The 20,269-nt window shown below is 28.1% G+C and overlaps 2 protein-coding genes across 3 annotated transcripts; one reads left to right on the top strand and one right to left on the bottom strand.

Moving 5' to 3' along the window:
• Positions 1-10,817: 10,817 nt before the first annotated feature.
• Positions 10,818-12,805, bottom strand: LOC124930703 (mitogen-activated protein kinase homolog 1). Of its 2 annotated transcripts, none has more exons than XM_047471045.1 (3): positions 12,579-12,805; positions 12,324-12,485; positions 10,818-12,244 (listed from the first exon to the last, which is right to left on the bottom strand). In XM_047471045.1, the coding sequence occupies exon 3, from the start codon at positions 12,179-12,181 to the stop codon at positions 11,078-11,080; it is 1,104 nt and encodes a 367-aa protein (XP_047327001.1). In that variant the 5' UTR covers positions 12,182-12,244; positions 12,324-12,485; positions 12,579-12,805; the 3' UTR covers positions 10,818-11,077. The 2 variants fall into 2 exon arrangements, with proteins under 2 accessions (XP_047327001.1, XP_047327002.1); XM_047471046.1 differs by having other exon boundaries at positions 10,818-12,240.
• A 6,041-nt stretch (positions 12,806-18,846) lies between these two features.
• Positions 18,847-19,455, top strand: LOC124928925 (SKP1-like protein 1B). The gene has a single exon (XM_047469179.1). The coding sequence runs from the start codon at positions 18,847-18,849 to the stop codon at positions 19,453-19,455; it is 609 nt and encodes a 202-aa protein (XP_047325135.1).
• Positions 19,456-20,269: the final 814 nt, after the last annotated feature.

The raw sequence follows: 20,269 nt of genomic DNA, 5'->3' as shown, positions 1-20,269 counted from the left end.
ATGATAAACAATTAAATATGTGATTAGTTAATAGGAGACTTAAAGAGACGTAATAATTTGATAATAATTTTATAATGTTAATGTAAAAGTGGGTAGTTTAAATAAGAAAATGGGAAAGAAAGTGAGAAAAGTGGGTAACAATTAATTCAATTATAAATATATATTATTGTATTATTAAAATTAAAATTATTATTATTAATAGACTCACATTTCTATTCATATAATTTATTTATTTTATTTATATTTTAATTTATATTATTTAAATTAATATTTTTTATTGTATTTTAGTATTTTTAATTTTAATTATAATTATTATATTTATAAAATTAAATAATTTATTAATTGAATAAAAATGTAATAGGTTTAGAGAATGTTAATGTGAGTTACTTAAGTCATGTGACTAATTGTGTTTATGTCGTTTCGTGTGTGTATATCCGTGCTCGTGTCGTGCTTATATTTGTGTCGTGTCTATACTCATTATGTCTGTGTCGACTTGTAATCGTGTTACGATCGTATAAACTCATAATTGTGTTGTGATCGTGTTGTATCGTGCTTGTATTGTGTCAACCCAAGATCCGGGTGAGATAATATTGTGTCGTTCCATACAAATATCGTGTCGGTTCGTATTTATCCAACCCATTGTCCAGCTCTAGTTTACATTAAGAACTAGATAAGCTATCATAAGTTAACAATACAACATTCATATAAAACATCGCAAAAAGATGTGACCGCAAGAAACAATAAAAAAGCTAGTAAATTTCTTCAAATGTCAAGTGAGCCAAGAAAATTGGAGTTGGGAGTACCGACCTTCGATAGAGATATTGAACCATATTTCAATTAAATGAACAAAATATTCGTTTCTGTGCACCCATATTTCAATTAATTGTAACAAATATTCATTTCTATGCGTTCGAATTTATTTAGCATGACTCTTTAAGATAAAATTAAAAAAGAATTAATAGAAAAAATGTAAAATAAGATTGGGAAAGAGTGAAATTATTAAAAGGAGAGAAATATCATAATTTGATGAAAGAAATGCGCCCCCACCACCCACTCTTTTATGCAATCTGGTGGAAACTTTAATAGTTGAAGAAAGGACAATGATTCACAATCAAAATGCCTTACAGTTACAAAGTATAAATAAATGACTCTCTCTATCTTATATTGTTCAATTTCTTATTAATTATTAATTGATTTGTTCTATATATATTTTGTACTAATTAATCCCCACTCATTTATTTAATTCATTTAGGAGACATAGTACACATTCATAAATTCTTTCATTGGATACTCTCAGATTCAATTCAAACGTTTCTTTTTATGGAGTGGGGCGTGCGAAAATTTACTCAAGGACATATGATCGAGACTTCTTGGAGAGTGACTCGATTTGAAATTTAGTCATGGTTGATTAATTTTGTCTCTTTTGTTATTTTTATTGTAAGAAGGTAAACCCTTCACTTTCACTTACAAAGCCACCATGAATTTTTCACCATCCATTAAATTTTAATTATGAATAGTAACTATTTAAATTTATAAAAGTACACATAAAACTAAATCTAAGAATTCAATATACACTAGCGGACACAAAATAAATATTAGTGCATAGTACTATTTACCATTATACACAGTCTCCTAAAAATAGGTATATGCAAACTCCCAATCTTTTTGTTCTCTCAGATTTAAACTCTAAACAAACAAGGACAAGCATTCAAAAAGATTATGCCTGTGAACTTCATTAATTGGTCCATGTGTCTCATATAAACTTATGAATTAAAATTCAATTTTGATCTTATAAGTACAATTTTCAGGCATAGAGGCTGGATTTAGATTCTAATCAGCTACAAACAAAACCCTAATTAAAATTTGTAAGCCACTTTAATTTTTTCATACGGATTTATTTTCGATAGTAACTAACATGACCTGTGAACTTATGACTTATTTTTTCTTAGTAGGAATCGAATCTGAATCTGAGACGAATAATTAGGAACTTAGGGAAAAAACAGTAGCTTAATTGGTATTATTAGACGATGAAACAGTTGATGTAGCTAACCTAACATTGGCATGATGTCTTGTTGTATAATTATTACCGTGTTCTTTAAGCATTCCCCTCAAAAGAAAGAGACAATGGTCGGTTTGTGGGGTCAGAGATGTATGGAGCCAGTAGAGAGGAGCAAAAATTAAAGCAGTTTCAGTTTTTTGTCAAAAATTGAAATGGGGTCCCTTCATAAAGAGTGGCTAATTAGTTTCCTGTTTGGACAGGCTGCTGATTAACTTCTTCTTTAATTTGTTTGGAGAACTAATTAATTAAAGGAGTTCCCATCATGGTTTTAATTAAACTCAAAGATTGAATCTTGTCCAACTTTTTTTTACCCGGGTTTATTCATTTATAGGTAGTCTGATCCACACAATCATGAATCGATTTACATTCTTTAATTCACAATTTTTTTTGTAGGTATACATTTTACATCCTTTCTTAGTTTGAGACATATACATATATACCTTTAATGGATGGATCTGATTCATCCATACCCATGTGGTTAAGATCTATAAGAGACTACCTTATTATAAGTTAAGTGGTACCAAATCAAATATATAGAATCAAAATGATATTTAAATCATGATACTCAATTTTTTAATAGATGAGTGGGTCATAAAGAAATAAACCCATGTGCAGCTTAATTAGGAAAACAAAAAAGAACATGCAAATGCAGGTCTAAGTCTTTGAGCTAGTTAGATATATAGTGTTTTGTCTTTCAAGATTCAAGCTTTAATTTGCTTTTGAAACCAAATTCCTTTATTGATTGCTTTCTCCTGTTTGGCGATCTGATAAGAGCAGTGTGTGTATGAGCACACTAGAAGAAGAAGAAGGAAGAAGAAGAAGAGTTATGTAAAGTAAGATATCACCTGCAAAGATAAAAATAAAAAAGATCTGGCCGGGGTGATCTGATCAAAGTGCTGCCCTGCCAACCTTCTTTATTCTCTGTTACCAACTTGTCTACTTGCTTCAACATTTGGGACTTATTTGTTTTTTTTCTTTAAAGGGTAGAATCATTTTATTAGTTATGTGATCACGAATGTCACAACTCTTTAAAAAATAAAAAAGTTTACAATGAAAGGAAAACTATAGATGACATAGTTCTCTGGGAGGAAGATAATTTCTCAAAAGAGCACGATATTGATAGAAGAAAAACATATAAAACAAGTACAATCAATCGGGTTATAATTTCATGCTAGAAATTGATGGTAATTTGCTCAATTACTTCACTCCTTGTTTGCGGTTGTGATCACGCGACTCATAATTTCATATGTTACAAGACCTTTTAGAAAAGAAAAATTATTTATTTTGTTAATGCATAAGTCTTTAACGATGGTAACTAATTATAGTCGTTAAATGTCCAAACATATATATAATTTTGAAAAAGTATAAAATAATAAAAGTAACCCTATACCGTAATTGTAATTTGTTGTTGATACCTTTTAAAAATATGTAGTCTTATTTACTAAACTTTGATACATAAGTCTTTAACGGTACTTAACTAAATATTGTGTGTTATTTGTTCATGTATAACGACGGATAATTACCATAGTTGATAAATATGTCTTTAATGACTAATTAAATAGTGTTTAAAGTAACTATATAATTTTTAGGGTTTAGGGTTTTATTTTTTTATTACTAGTACTTAAATTTATTTTGGATCTTTCTTCTTTATTTTTTTTTATGAAATGAATTTAATTTGATTTAAAATAATAATAAAAATCCTTAAAATGACTGTAACTTTCAAACACATTAAAAATTAATGAGTGTTTTTAGTGTAGCTAAGTATTAACAACCCTGTTTTAGTGGTTGATAAGTAGGAAATAATTAGAAACAAAAAAAAAATAGAACTCTTTATTTGGTTCAGCAAAAGAATTTACAATTACCTTGGCTTAAAATTTAGATTTTGATTATATTTGTCAAAATTTGATTTAATTGTGGCTATTTTAATCCACTTAGATAATTTAAGTGATAAAGTCTTGCTTAAATAATGTTAAAATTTTCGAATTAAATTTGTTAAATTAAAGACAATTGAGGTGGTTGTACTAAAATATACTCATATTTGTAGTTTTTATGTGGCATTCTTAGTGATGTAAATCTGAATTTGTTATATTTGTACAATGATCACATGAATCTTTGCTATATACTTTATAATTTCAATCTTTTAAAAATCTCTTCATAGAAAGTTAATTAGTTCAAATATCCATGTGCATGCATTTGCATTGATAAGAGATCGACCGCCTATCAAGAATGTTTGCTAATTAATTACTATACCCATGCACGTGCTCATTTAAAACAAAAATTAATATAAACAGTATTATTTAGAAAATTCAAATCAAAAAATTTAAATTAATTTTTTAAATAACCCATGATTTCATGATACACGGAAAGAAAAAAAACATAAAAAAATACAAGGGATCCTACAACAAAAATATATAGAATTCAAATAAACTTTATATTTTATAAAAAGAGACTATTTAATGGAGTATAAAATAAACTGATCAAACTTGATATATATAATAATAAAAAAGAACTATTTAAAAAAGATAAGCGCACAATATTATATATTATTACTTGATTATCTTGTGCTTATCGAACATCCCATATCTACAGGACTTGAAAGTAGCCTAAAGCTAAGCCGTCGCTAAAGCCGTCGCTAAAGATGTTAGCTTTATGGTAACCTTGTAAATTTGTACTAGTATATCATCAATAATATTATATTGCTTGCTAGCTAGCTGTTTATAAAGCAAAGGATATGACAAGTGACAACCATATAATATATATGGTCATATCAAATTATCTCAAGCTAGGAAAAAATCTAAAAAAATTGACACAAAGATAAAGAGAAACAAATCCCATCAACCTTTTAAGGGCTGCAAATTTCAATCAAACCTAATTAGTGCTTCTTTAATTATCTGTTAACTAATTCACAAGGTTTACACGGAAATATAATACAAGAACAATATATTTTTTTAATTTTTTTCAAAATTTTGTGAAGTTAAACACAACCCTACATTAATAACATCATTAGGATAATTTTTTTACTTAATACAAGAGAATTAGTAATATTTAAGCTTATCTAAAATAATGTTTTCAAATAATATTGTTCAATTTTATAAAAAATTATTCAGAAAATCACGTATAATCAATGATCTTAATTTTGCTACTATTAGTTAGGAGTAAAATGTCGCAATAAAAAGCTCGTTTCACGGAAAAAAGTGGAGGCCACAATTATGGGTTGTGGGAGCGATAAAGCACCGGGTAGTGATGGATTACTTTAGCCTTCTTAAAAAAATGTGGCACTTCCTTAAAAATGATATCATGAAAGCGATCGAGCATTTTTTTTTTTATTTTTATCAATTTTCATCATTTTATAAGAGTTGGAACTCTTTGCTAATCTGTCTGATTCTCAAAAATTTTAGGACTATTGATGTGAAAAAATTTAGACCTATTAGTCTTATTCATCATTCTACAAGATTGTGTCTATGCTTGATGAACATTCTACGTGAAGTTCTTTATCAGTCAGTGATTTCCGCAAATTAGATGACTTTTATTAAATGCCTCCATATTTTTTACGTGTCTCTTATTGCAAATGAAGGCATTAAATCAGGAAATTTTAGAGGAGATAAGTGTGTTTTCGTAGAGTTGGATATTGAAAAAGTTTATGATCATGTGAATTGAGAATTTTTATTCGATGTATTGAGTAAACTGAGTATGGAGGAGAAGTTTATTGATTCGATCAAATTTTACGTATCGACAACCAAGTTCTCTATAATTGTGAATGAAAACTCTACAGGTTTTTTTTGAAAGCTCGAGGGGAATTAGAAAGGGTGATCCTTTATCCTCTTTTATGTTCGCCATTGTCATGGAAGTTTTTTCAAGAATGATGGTTTTTGTCGAGCATGCTAGCCTCGTTAGAGGAGTGGATTGTGGGTTAAGGAGGTCTCCATTTATCATTTGTTTTTTCTGACGATACCTTATGCATGATTCAAGTAACTCATAGAAACTTCAAACATCTACGCGATATTCTCTAGTTGTTTGAAGCTTGTTCTGAATTGCGGGTTAACTTCAATAAGTCTGAGATTTTTTTCTCAAATTTTGTATCCAATAGAAGAAAGATGGCACTTACGATCATACTGGGCTTTAGTGTGGGATCATTTCCATCAACTTATATTGGGATGCCTTTAGGTGCGAAGGTACGTGTCAAAGCTTCTTTGGATCCGATCATCGCCAAAATAGAAAGAAATTGTTACTTATCTTAAAGAGTAAGATTATTTCGAAAGGTGAACGTTTAGTTCTCATCAAAAGTGCTATAGCATCTATGCACACTTACATGATGTCTTTGTTACTTATACTTAAAAGTGTGGTTGTGAAGATGAAAAGAATTATTTGTATGTTTCTTTGAAGGTCTTCTTAGTCATCCTTTTGTCATTTTGTCAACTGAGATAAAGTGAAGAAGTTTAAGGACCAAAGGGCTTGGGTATACGTGATTTGACTTCGTTTAACAAAGTCATTTATCAAAATTGTGTGTAGCATATATAATTAGAGTCTACCTCTGTGTGGGCTACTATGATCAGACGTAAGTATGAACATGATTGGTCTAACTAGTTCACTAAACCTATTATTTGGAGAGACATCTCGATAATGTGGAAGTATTTTCGTGGACAGTGCAGATTTTTGATTGGTGACGACTCTTCAATTAATTTATGAGATGACATATGGTGTAGTGTCAGAAGTCTTTCCTCATCATTCTCGACTCTTGCCTCAATCGATGTCTATAGAGATGCTACACCCAATGATATGTTTGACGTGAGTTCTAATGGTTTTACAATGAGAATCAAATATAAGAGAAAACTAAATGCTGAAGAGTTAGATTCACACGATAAAGTATTGAAACTGGTGGGGCGCAAATAGGTGAATCAAGTGTGATATTTTGCGTTGGCAAAATATTGATAACTTTAAGTTTAGTCATTGCTACTCTTTATTTGTGGAGAATACTTTTTACAATCTCATATGAGAGAGGTTATGGAACTCTAAGTTCTCATTGAATATCTCATTCTTTGGATGAAGTGTAATGCGTGGAGGAATATTGACGGATGATAGATGCATGAAAAAATTGTGTATTATGGCGAGCCATTGTAAAATGTATCATAAAGAGGCGGAGTCAACGCCTCATTTGCTTTTACACTATGATAGAGTGGTTGCGATTTGGAGCTTATTATGGAACATGACATGTATTTAGTGGGTTATGCCGGAATCTATCGTTAGTTATTAGGAAGTATGGATAGAGACGATGATCTTGGTTGATCTAAGTCGTTGGACCCCTATCAAGGGCGGAGCCATGATTTAAAATCTACCACACCTAAAATATTTTTCATACAAACCAATATAACACAATTTTTATAAAATAGTGTATGAAAGATTAAAAAATAGGAATCGTTTAAGCACAACGAAATAAAACAGACATCAGAAAAATAAAAATACCATAGAGAAAAAAACAAAGATCTTAGGTCAAAGATAAAAAAAAAATTAACGTGTATGAAGAAAGTCTTCAAGAAGGTTGATAACATCCATTATGGGACAAAGAGACACACTTACCTCCGTCATTAACACGTTTACAATTTCTAAACCTTCAACTGTAAACCATGAAATTTTTTTAAACCAAGAGAATTGAAATCGACGTTGTTGTTTTCCAAATTCAGATCTCGAATACTCTAACATTAATATAGGTTGATATGACCTCATTTTAATGTAAGTTTGTATAATTTCATCATAATAATTTACATGTTGTCGCCACATATAAATACGCAACCTAGAATCTTGTTCAAGGATAGTTTTATCAAACTCACTCTTTGAGATTTAGAAGGAAGTTCTAGATTCTTATCAGAAATTCCTGAATTTGGTTCAATTGGCTCAGATAACGAAGGATTATCAATTATTTGTTTAAAAAAAGATAAAATATTATATTTTCTCATCCTCTCTAAATTTGACATTAAAAAGTTGTTGGTTTTTACGGTTAAAATGTCACGACCCCCTATTTTTTTTAAAAAAAATAATAGAATTCACTATTTTGTTTATTTAATTATTAAAAAAATGGTAAAACTTATCTATATTTATTTGTTTTATCCAAAAAAAAATTGTTATTAATTTAAGCCCATCCTACCATCGAATTCTAGGTCCGTCCCTATAATTATCAACTTGTATATATATTAGATACTAAGAAAATTAGCATCAGAACATTAATAATATGAAAATGATTCACATAGATATAAATATGCCTATAAAATTGCATTTGATTCACATAGATATAAATATGCCTATAAAATTGCAATTATACTAAAATGTTGAGAGAATAATTTCAATATAAGTCGTCAGAATATAATTTTTCGATTTAGCTTTACAAATTATAAAAAAAATAAAAAAAATTTAATCTTTTAAATTAGTACAAATTTATAAAGTCATATTATTTTAATTAAGTAAAATAAATTATATAAGGCTAATGGTAGGTCACCAGTTTAGTTATGAATAAATAAGTTATAAATTTTTTAATTAGGAATGAATATGATATATTATTGAGTTGAGTATTAGGAATTAATAAATTAGGATATTATTTAATTATAAATAAATATATTATTTAGTATAATAAATTAGCAATCATATAATATAATTAGTATGATAAATTAAAAGTTAGTTTAGTTATGATCAAATATATTATATAATATATTAGTAAGGTTGGTGGCCTGGGCTAATTTTATAGAAGATAATCAAATTAGGATGTTATTTAATTATATATTATATTGTATATTACTATTAGGTATATGTATGTGTGTGAGTGTTCCGCACTTGACCCATATTACTTATCTTAATTTGAAAGTAATTTAAATAATGTCGACTAATAAGTTTAATTTATAATTATTTTATTACGATAATTTCTAGTATGTTACAATCATGAAATTCATTGTTTTTTTTTTTTACTTTTTTATTATTATTATTGATGAACAATTTTGTGTTGTTTTTTTTTTAAAATAAAATGTAATATTTTTAATTAAATTTAAACGACTCTGATTTATATAATTTTTTATTAACTATTAAAAATAAAAAAATCAAATTAATAATTGTCTATATTTTATTTTTCTTTGGAATATTTGTTTATTAATAATAATATTGGCATTCAACTAAGAATATATTTTTAAATAGTTTCTTTTAGAAAAATGGTCATTTTATAAATATACATTTTTTTTTAGTTTATATAAATTTATTGTACAAAAATGAAACCAGGAAAAACCCTAACAAATCTATATCCATAGAATTAGTTTAAAAAAATGTTTTTAAATTTTTTGAATTGTCTTTAAAAAAAAACAAATCAACTTTCAAAAATATTATATCTAAATACAACTAACAATACTATCACCAATTACTTTTGAGTAATGATAATTGGTTCAAAGTTGAATGAAAAATACTAAAATAAAAGAAATAATAATATTCTTGATGAATTTTTTTTTGTCAGTCTTGTTTATTATTATTTTTTTAAAACTCAAATTTATTTAAATAAATTAAATGTTAATTTTTTGGATAAAAATATATTAATATATAATAATAAATTATTATTTTTTTAAAATTTTGTTTTTTAATATTTGTTGATTAATTATATAATAAGAGATGTGATGAATAATTTTTAAAAATTGTGTATTAAAATTTTCTGTTTTAAAATTAATTTAAATAAACTCTATAAAAAGACCTAAAATTCATAAGTTCCTCAACTGTTAAATTAACTCATTCTCAAATGGGCCGGATGTCATCTGGACCTCGGTCTTTGTGTGATGCAAATTCTTGCAATGCCTGAAGTACATATCTTTTTTCTCAGAAAATATTCTCGAAACTTTTATATAATTGAGTGGTAAATCTTGTTCATGTAAGACTTTTTAAATAATTTATAAATTATTTAAAATATATTGATCACCAAGAGAAATTTTTTATAAATAAATTAAAAGTTATTAATATATAATAATAATAATAATAAAATATAAAATATTTTAATATTTTGATTAATAAATTAAATAACATAATTGATAAAAATGTGGATAAATCTACGTTAGAATTATATTTTGAATTTTTTTTAAATCACTACATCTAAGCTTTTAATCCTTATTGTATAAGTAACTAGTAATTTAAATAAAGAAAAGAAATCAGAATATGATTTAATTTGAAATCACTATTTCTATCATATACCTTGTCCATTAACATATTTGAAAACATGTTAGATATTAATTGAAGAATTTTGACTGTTAGGTCAGATATTAATTGAAGAATTTTGACTGTTAGGTCAGGTCCAATATATACATTACAAAACAGACAACCAACCGAGAGTTGGACACGGTTTATTGCCAACACGAGACAAGGGTAACAACACTATTTATATCGTGCCCGTTTTTCAAATTTCAACACGATTGTAGAGACGTTTAGTTTTAAAATATATATATTGATAAGTATCATTAATAAAAATGATAAGTTTATTTTGAAATGTATTAAATTATTTAGTATTTAGAGTATAATTTTAAATTTATTACACAATTATATTAAAAAAAAAAATTATGACAAATACAACACAATGGGATAAATCATGCCAATAATTGTATAGTTAAATTTTGTGACCAGGGCATGCCTAGGCCCGAATGATCTGGACTTGATGCCTAGGTCTAAGAATTCGGGAGTAATAAATACATGAAAACAATAATCCCAATTTCAGAAAATTCTAAAAAAAAGGAGACATACACAGTTGGCATAAAACACAATACCTAAAAAGAAGTTTACATAATCTCAGGTAAATTTACAATGAGACATTTTGTTGTTTTAGAATAAAACATTAAATATATACAAGTTCCAGAAACTTCTGGATAACAAAGAGCTTAGATAAAATAAAACTCAGTTGGAGGAAACAAACACATAATGTTTTGAGTTAATGGTGCAAACCATTAATCCATTATTCCCCAAATAACACTCGGACTAGTAAGAAAAGAAAAGGTTGTAATTACCTCTCGTAATTTAACCATTGACTGCTGCTTCAGGATGATAATGAAGCATTTCTTCCCACATGTTCTCCCTTATCATATCTTCACATAAATCTTCATCAATATCAAGCTCAATTGGAACCCGGGCAGGTGGGTCACTGTTTGGATCATACAGAGGAGACATATAAGGGTGTTGGAGTGCTTCAGACACACTAATCCTTTTTGTTGGATCAAAAACAAGCATCTTCTGTAAAAGGTCAATTGCCAAAGGATGTGCATTCGGGTAAAGATGAGATAACGATGTCCCTTGAGAATAAGACAGTGTCTTAATGAATCTCTTTGCCTTTGGATTATCAATAAACTCAAGATCATCTTCCCTCTGGCTACCAAGAACATTAACAATCAGTTTCAGTTGGTTCAGACACTCGGTCCCTGGAAAGATAGGTTTTCGTCCAAGAAGTTCAGCAAAAATACATCCAACAGACCAAACATCAATACATGTTCCATAATTATCACAACATAGGAGAAGCTCGGGTGCCCTATACCATCGTGTAACAACATACTCTGTCATGAACTGCCCGTTTTCATTGCTAGTACGGGCAAGACCAAAATCACAGATTTTAAGGTCACAGTTTCCATTTATCAGAAGATTTCCGGGTTTCAAGTCACGATGGAGGATATTAGCGGAATGAAGGTACTTAAGTCCTCTAAGTAACTGAAAGAGGAAATATTGGCAATGATCATTTGTTAGGGATTGAGAAGACTTGATGATTTGATGCAAATCAGTATCCATTAGCTCGTAAACCAAGTATACATCTTTGAAACTTTTCTTCTGGACCGGCATCATCACGTCTTTCAAAGCGATCACGTTATCGTGGACTAGGTTTCGGAGGAGTTTCAATTCTCGTAGAGTTCGAAGTGCGTCGATTCTGTTCTCGAATGCGTTGTGTATCTTCTTGATTGCTACCTTTTCGTTTGTTTCTCTGTTAACGGAAGAACAGACAATTCCATAAGCTCCTCGCCCTATCGGCTTGATTGGTACATATTTTGTATCGATCTCGAACAAGGTTTGCCACATCGAGTAATAATGTTTACCAGGCGATCTTATTCCATTTGGAGGTTCAACAGGGGTTGCCATTTTTATCTGTAAATATTAACTTCAACACCAATTTGGGGGAAGATCCCGAACTTGTGATTCTTACTAAATCAAGAAAAGAAACATACAAAATCAGTAAACTAACTAATAATTCCGAAAGGGTAAGCAAAAGAAAGCTTCTTACAATTAAAGATGAACGCACGAATACCGATCTCTTTGTTAACCTATCCGCCGACAATTCGTTCGCAACAACGTTGTTTTGTTACCCATCATCCATCGAGTGAAATCAAAGCAAGCTAGCTATCGTCCTTGTTCTTTCAAATATGTTTAACTCTCTCAACTCTTCCTTCACCAGTCAAACATATTTATTCTTTTTTTTTTTAAAACAATTTCCTCAAATTTCGTTCAATTACAGAGAAAGAAGTAAAACCCTAATTACCTGGAGAAAAGAAACGGAATCAAAGAGCAACAGATCGAAGTGGGTCTCTTTTCAACGAGCGATCTTGACCTATCCAGTGCTTCCTTCCTCCATAAAAGTAGAGATAGAAGATATTGTCATATTAATAAGACGACAGATGAAGAAGATAGAGTCTAAAAGAAATCTACAAGATAATACAGGAAATCTGCAGATCTCTCTCTCTTTGGGAGTAAAGACTAAAAAGACCGAGACTTGATCCGTTATCTCGTCGCGATTAATTACCAGAAGAAGATGATGAAGCACACGACAATTAATTAGCATAGTAATAAAAATAAGAATATATATAGTTTATTAGACAGCACGTGAAATCAATGATAACCCTAGAAAAATCAACTGAATTAAATTTCTTAGATTTATTAACTTTTAAAATTATTTCAAATTGCATTTTAAAATATAATAAGTAAAACAAATTATGGAAGAAAAAAATTAAACTTTTGTTGCAGTAATTTTATTATAAGTCTTGAGTATTTACTATTAGGCTTAGTTTGATTCGGTTTGTTTTAGTATTTTTAATTTTATAAACATTAATTTTATTAAATTAATATATATATATATATATTAAATTTAATTTTAAATATAAAAAATATTTTAATAATTAAACTAATTAAATAAAAACTCAAATAACTAAAAATAAAAAATAAAAATATAGGTTTGAGTTTTTTAAATAATCCAAACAAAATCAAAATCGTTTCAATTATTAACTAAAATACTAAAATATCTTTTATTTTAAATTATTATTTTTTATTTTATTTATATATATCCTTAATTTTTTTTATCAAAAATAATTATTATTTTCTTAAAATGATCAATAATCATTATATTTTTTTTCTCTATTTTTAAATAACCAATCCAAACAAGGTCTGGTCCAACTTTGGTAGGATCCGGTGTCGATGCAGTACATAGATGGATAAGTGAGAATATTTTAGGTCATTAAGGACGGTGGGTGGAAAACATTTTTGGATGTCAACAATTGCGGCTAACTAAGCTACATCTCTCGGAAATATCGATTTCAATATATAATCTATTTCTTATTTATACAATCTATACCAATCCATTAGTGTAGTAGGTAAGTGTTTATTTATTTATGTTCACTAGTCCATTCTCAAGCTTCATTCTTCATTTAGGCCTTTAGGGTTGTTATTTGTTCCTTTCCCCCTAATTTGTATAAAACACCTTAATTATTAATTAAAAGTTTTGGCCTAAAGTTGTTATTTTAAGAGTTTTAATCAATTCTGATTACACCCATTTTTCTTAGTGTTGAAATTGTCAAACATAATCCTTCACCTTAGGCTTTGTTCATTTTTTTTATATATAAATTAATTATAATTAAATAATTTATTCACTCTTTAATTAATCACATCACTTAATTTATTAACCAAAAATATTAAAATATTTTTTATTTTTAAAAATAAAATTATTTTACATAAAAATACTCACATGTTCAAAATCACACTCACTAAATTTTTTAAAAATAAATCAATGTTTATTTAAATCTCTTATTCTAATTCTAATTTTTACTCCCCAGTCATTTTTTTTCTTTGTAATCACAATTTAAGGGTGAAAATGTGTGTATATAATAAGAAAAATTCAGATGATTACATTGTTAAAAGAATGGGTGCCTTATTCTATGCCCTAAACAATCAACTACATCAAACAAAATTAGAAGAAAAAAGAGAGTCATACAATGTATATTTCTTGGATATGTATATTAGTTGTTTTTGACATAGAACAAGGACTTCCTTTTGAATATAGGGATGTCAGTCAAACATTTTTTCTTCTGACAAGGACAATTTAATTGCAGGTTCTAATTCCAGCCAAAATTGAGTCTATAAAATAGAGGCAAATCAAACAGATTATTTAAAAGTACATGAACATTAATGCATTATTGATAAATTAAAAAAAAAATTAAATGCTTTTAATCATTTTATATTTATACTTTTATTTCTTTTCAAAATTCAATATTTTAATCTGCTGAACATATATAAAGAATTAAAGGTTTTTGTTAGGTTTTTGTTAGAGGTGAATTGTTTTATAATAATTAGTAACAATTACTCAATTAATTAATGATGTCAATTTAGAACCGAATTGTCTTGTTTGTGACGTTTCTTTTCCAATTTGATCGGTAGTTGACCGAGAATGGAATAGGGATGATATTTGTGACTCCATTCAGACTGTCTTATTCTCACTTTGTTTTTTGTTTTTGCTCTAAACACTATAAACACAATTAAATATATAAAATCACCGATATATTTATTTATTAATTATATTTTATAAGAGTTTTAGGTTTATTACTTTATAATAATATAAATTTTCAATATATTATAAAATATATTATATTAAAAAATCAGTTTATATAATTTTATTATATATATTAATTAATTAGAGAATATGGTATAAACGATGCCCCACGGAAATTCTTCGAAACCGAATGGGACAGGATGGTAGTATAAAAAATACTCGAAGTAAAACGGGCCGGGGATGGTAAATGTATTCCCCGACCCTAACCGCCCTATTGTAAATCTCTTAAAATTTTTTTTAAAAAAAGTATTATTAATGAAAATTTATTTATTACTCAAAAAAATTAATAAACAATGAATTAATAATTAAATAAATTAACTATTAGCAAAATAAAAGACGTGCCTAATATAAGAAACACATATAATTGCAAAAAAGTTAAAAAGTCATTGATTTTATTATTGATTTTGTGATATGATTGCAATAACAATAAATTGAAATATTCCCAACATTATTGATTGTAATGATTGCACAAAAATAATAATTAATTGGCATCTCTTAAAAATAAAAATATGATTTTTTCAACAAAATATAATTAATTGAGGAAAAAACTTATGCAAATAATTAAAGACCATAAAAGGAGGTCATTTGAATAAATATTAATTATAATTTAAGTTGCACAATTTAAAAATAATAATAATAAATTAAATGACAACAAAATTATAACACTTGATTTTAAAAAGTTAAACAAGAAGGTGCACAAACAACATATATTATAGTCTTATAAAACAAAATGAAAAAACTTAACAAAAGAAATAGCAAAACATTATCTAATACTTATTAATTTTAATGTTGCATTAACTCTTGGAGCTTGTTTGATCTTTAGTCTTTTTTTTTTTTTGGTTTCTCAGGGTTTTTCTCACAAAAAAAAATCCCATTTGATAATTTATAAAAAAAATAAAAAATTTGAGTGTTTATTGACAAAAATGTCCTTAATTTTTCTCTCAAGAGTGATTGTTGGAGTGGATTGTGTTTTGGGTAAAAACTCTGAATGAAAAAAATCAAATAAGGCTTTGCAGAAGTATAGTTGCAATTTATGTTTTTTTTAAAGATTTTTTTTAATATATAGCATGACCTTATAGTCATCACACCCATCTCAACTTAAAGACATTTTAAGTGAGAGTCAAATATGTGATATTTTAAATATCACTTTTGTTACTTGAACTATTTTAGTAGCTAAGTTAGGTTTAACTAAAGAATAAATATTAAGTCTATGAAACCAACATTGACTGAGAATTGATCCACAAAAGTTGGGGTCAACAACACCATTAATCACAACTCTACTCTGAAATATCACGTCAACTATACATCGATTTTTGTTGTTGGGGCCAACAACACCATTAATCACACTCTAAACTTGTGGAAATATCACGTCAACTATACATCGATTTTGGTCTCATTATAAATAAACTTGAACGTTTTAAATGAAAACGAAGAGTTATATCTCTGAAGTGATATTTTAGCTCTTCTAAAAAAAATTAATAAAAAAATATGCACAAGCCTTCATAACAGATCATGTTCAAGTAAAATTGTAAAATGAAATATATAAGATTTATTGTAATTTAAGTTTCACAATTTTATAAAAATAAATTACCATAAATTAAGGTGTGTACCAATAACAATACTCTTTGCATCTATTTATTTATTTATAACACAGTGTCTAACTGAGTTTTCTTAATTAAAAAATGTTATTATAATTTGTAATAAAAAAAATCCTGTTATTTTAAATGGAATTCACAATATTTATTTTTTGTTGTATTAAGAAACATATAGATTATATCTTTAAAGTCTTTATTGTTTTTGTTCCAGCCCATATAAGTTAGTTAGTTAGTTACATATATAAATGAGTTTGGTTATTTGAAAATTTAGAGTAGTATATATATATATATATATATATATATATATATATATATATATATATATATATATATATATATATATATATATATATATATATATATATATATATATATATATATATATATATATATGAGCAATTGGCGGGCCATTGCGTTGAGAAAGAGAGCAAGATCAAGATTGAAGATGGCTTATGATTCAAAATATATGAATTTAAGGCACGAGTATAGTCTGTATAGAAACCCAAAGATGATAGTCCTAAGGAGCTCAGACGGGAGACAGTTTAGTGTATTGAAACGTGTGGTGTTAATGATGAACAGTTTAAAGCATCATGTTGAGGTTGAACAACAGCCGCCGCCGCCTGTGATCGAACTTGAAAACATTGATACGAAGAATCTCACTTTGGTGATCAGGTACTGCGAGAAGCTTTCCCGTCCCCAACAACCACCCGTGGTGGCCGTGGAGGATCACAAGACACATGATGAAGAGATGATGAAGCAAGACAAATGCAGGCTATGCAGCCGCCGGGAATTCGAATCTAGATTCTTTCAAAACCTTAAGCCTCACGAACTCATACCTCTACTACATGCCGCAACTTATCTGCAGGTGCCTGAATTATCAACATTGTGTCAATCCCTCATCCAAATTCATCATCAACGATCGAGATCAAGATCAATATCGAGATCTCCATAAAAAAAATCAACATCACCCAATTCCAATTCTCTCTTATATTATACACATTTCGTTTAGTTTGATTTCTTGATAATAACAGAATTCTTTCTTTTTACAATCTATGAATCTTCTTTTCTTGATTTCTTAAAGAATCTTTATTGGAAGCTCACCAAAGACGTGTTTCTTTCTTTGACAATCTTCTTATCGAATTACAAAATATAGAGGAATTATTAGTTCAACTTGTTTAGTTAAATCATTCAAACCATTTATTATCATACAAAGATTAGACTTAAACATTCAAACAAATGTCATTCATACTGTTACATATAATTTGTCACGATTAAATATTTTTTATTTAACACGATTATAATCAACATCTTTAGTATAAAATGTTCTTTTGAAAAATAACTTATATTAGAACGGTTGTTGGGGCCGGACAAGAAACTTACAAGATTTTTAATTGATTCAAATTGATAAATTTTAAAAAAGAAAAAAAAATCACCAACAAGATTTATTTAAAAAATATAAATTAGTGGTAATTTTGTGAATGTAAGTTTTTTTTTAAAAAAAAATTAAAAGGTATTAAAATATAATGATAAAATATTTTTTAAAATTAATAACGATGGATTAATGGAGAGGGAATAAAAACAGAACCAAACAATTTGAAACTTGATTCACATTGGGAAACCTAATTGATTGATAGTCACGTGGCGGTCGTACATACAACAAACACTTTTCGCTGATTGAAAACTGAACAAAAGCAAAAATGTCAATTTCATAATTTGTCACTAATTAAAAATCAAAATTTTAATTTTTTTTTTATTTACACAAAATTATAATCAACATCTTTCATACTCATGTTATTTTGAAAAATAAATTAGAACGTGTTCGGACAGAGGTTATTAAAAAAATCTAAAGATAAAAAAATAATTTAATTGTTTATAATTTTAAAAAGGTAATAACTATTTTTTATAAAATAATCTATATGTATTGAATATATAAATAAATAAAAATTAATAATTTAAAATATTTTATTATTTTAATTTAATAAATTTAATAATATAATAATTAAAAAAATAGAAATATTTTTATAGTTATATTAGAAGATCTCAAAATCCGAAAAATCATAACAATTGATGTGACCGAAGAAAAATTTACAAGATTTTTAATTATTAAAAAAATGTTTAGTGATAATTAAAAAAATATGGATTATTTTAAATAAAAAAAAATATTTAGAAGATATTAATATATAATGATAAATTTTTTAAATTTAGTAATAATGATGTACTTAATAATAGAGAAAAATAAAAAAAAAATTTAAAAAAAGACAAGCAAACAAGACTCAAAGTACAACAACACGTGGCAGTCATACAGGAAGCCTATTTGATTGACAGTCCCATGGGCCATGGCAGTCGTACAAACAAATTACAAACACTTTTCGCAGATTGAAAACAGAAGGAAGCAAAAGATGTCTAATTTCTCCAACCCAAAAATGGTAAAGCTGAGGAGCTCCGACGGCATATATTTTCCGGTTTTGAAGCGCGTGGCCTTAATGTCGAAGACTCTAAAGAAGATTATCGAACAGCCAATGAGGGCGGACGACGTCATTCCTCTTAATAACATTGATGCGAAAATCCTCTCTATGGTGATGAAGTACTGCGCTCGGCATTCTTGTCCTCCTGACGCTGAACAACAAGAACAAGAAGAAGAAGAAGAAGACAAGTTGGAGAGTTTGGATTTGGAAATCTTAAAGTGTGATGATCAGAACTTGAAGGATCTCCATTTTGAATTCATGAAGAATGAGAAGTTGAGGAGATTCGATTCTGAATTCTTGAAGAACCTTGATCGTGAGGAACTACTCAGTCTAGGAATTGCCGCAAAGCATCTGGATGTTCATGGGCTCTCTCTAATTGTCTACAAGAAACACGCTGAAACACTCAAGGATATGCCCGCCGAGGAGATTTCTCAATATTTCGGTATGAAGACTACTCGCGAAGATATTGATGACGAATAATTAGTTAGTTTTGTTTCATTCTTGACCTAATTCCATGTCTTGTGATCATCTTTTGCTCTGTTTCTGTTCGTAATTCTTTGGTATGAAGAAGAATTAATAATTGACTCCTTTACTTGCACATTTCTAGCTATGATTTCTTTCTTGACCAATTTATTGTTTGAATGTCGACTTTTGAGATCGATGTTTCAGTTTCGATCTCTCTAATCGATCATAGAAAATCTTTCCTTTTACCAATTCAAGTTGCATGCATCTCTATAATAATGTTTTTGTATGAATGAACATTCTTCTTTACAAAGAGATTTCTCTAGACAAGTCTCTGGATGGCAAATTAGCAATGGGCTACCAGTAAATCTAATACCCAAATCTGGTATATACCCGATAAGGATGGTTTCAAGTAGACCAACTCGGTTGGCCGGGTCAACAGGGTCCGAAACCAACACCAAACCTTGCGTAAAATTACCAAATCTATATATACTTTTAGTTTGATTTATTTTGAATCGGGTCGGATTTTGTTATTAGATTTGATGATGACGGCGTCGCCATCTCTAAGTCCTCGATGTAATCCAACCAGTTAAAAGCCTAAAGGTAAAAGAAAAAAAAAAAAAAAGTCTTGGGTTAAAGTTCTTTCTATAGTTTGCTTATGACCTATTTGTCGGCCCAATACAATTGGGCCTAGTTCACCTTATTTGGATATAGTGGACCTTCATGAGTAGAATTATTGTCATTGTAACTGTTATCTAAAACTAACAACTGCCTGCGGTACCACCAGTTGACAGTTGAAGGAGGGGGGGGCATAGAGCATTTCATGCATGTT

The sequence above is a fragment of the Impatiens glandulifera genome, chromosome 3, assembly GCF_907164915.1.
Source record: "Impatiens glandulifera chromosome 3, dImpGla2.1, whole genome shotgun sequence".
NCBI classification, from domain to species: Eukaryota; Viridiplantae; Streptophyta; class Magnoliopsida; order Ericales; family Balsaminaceae; genus Impatiens; species Impatiens glandulifera.
This window is presented reverse-complemented; position numbering and strand designations above follow the sequence as displayed.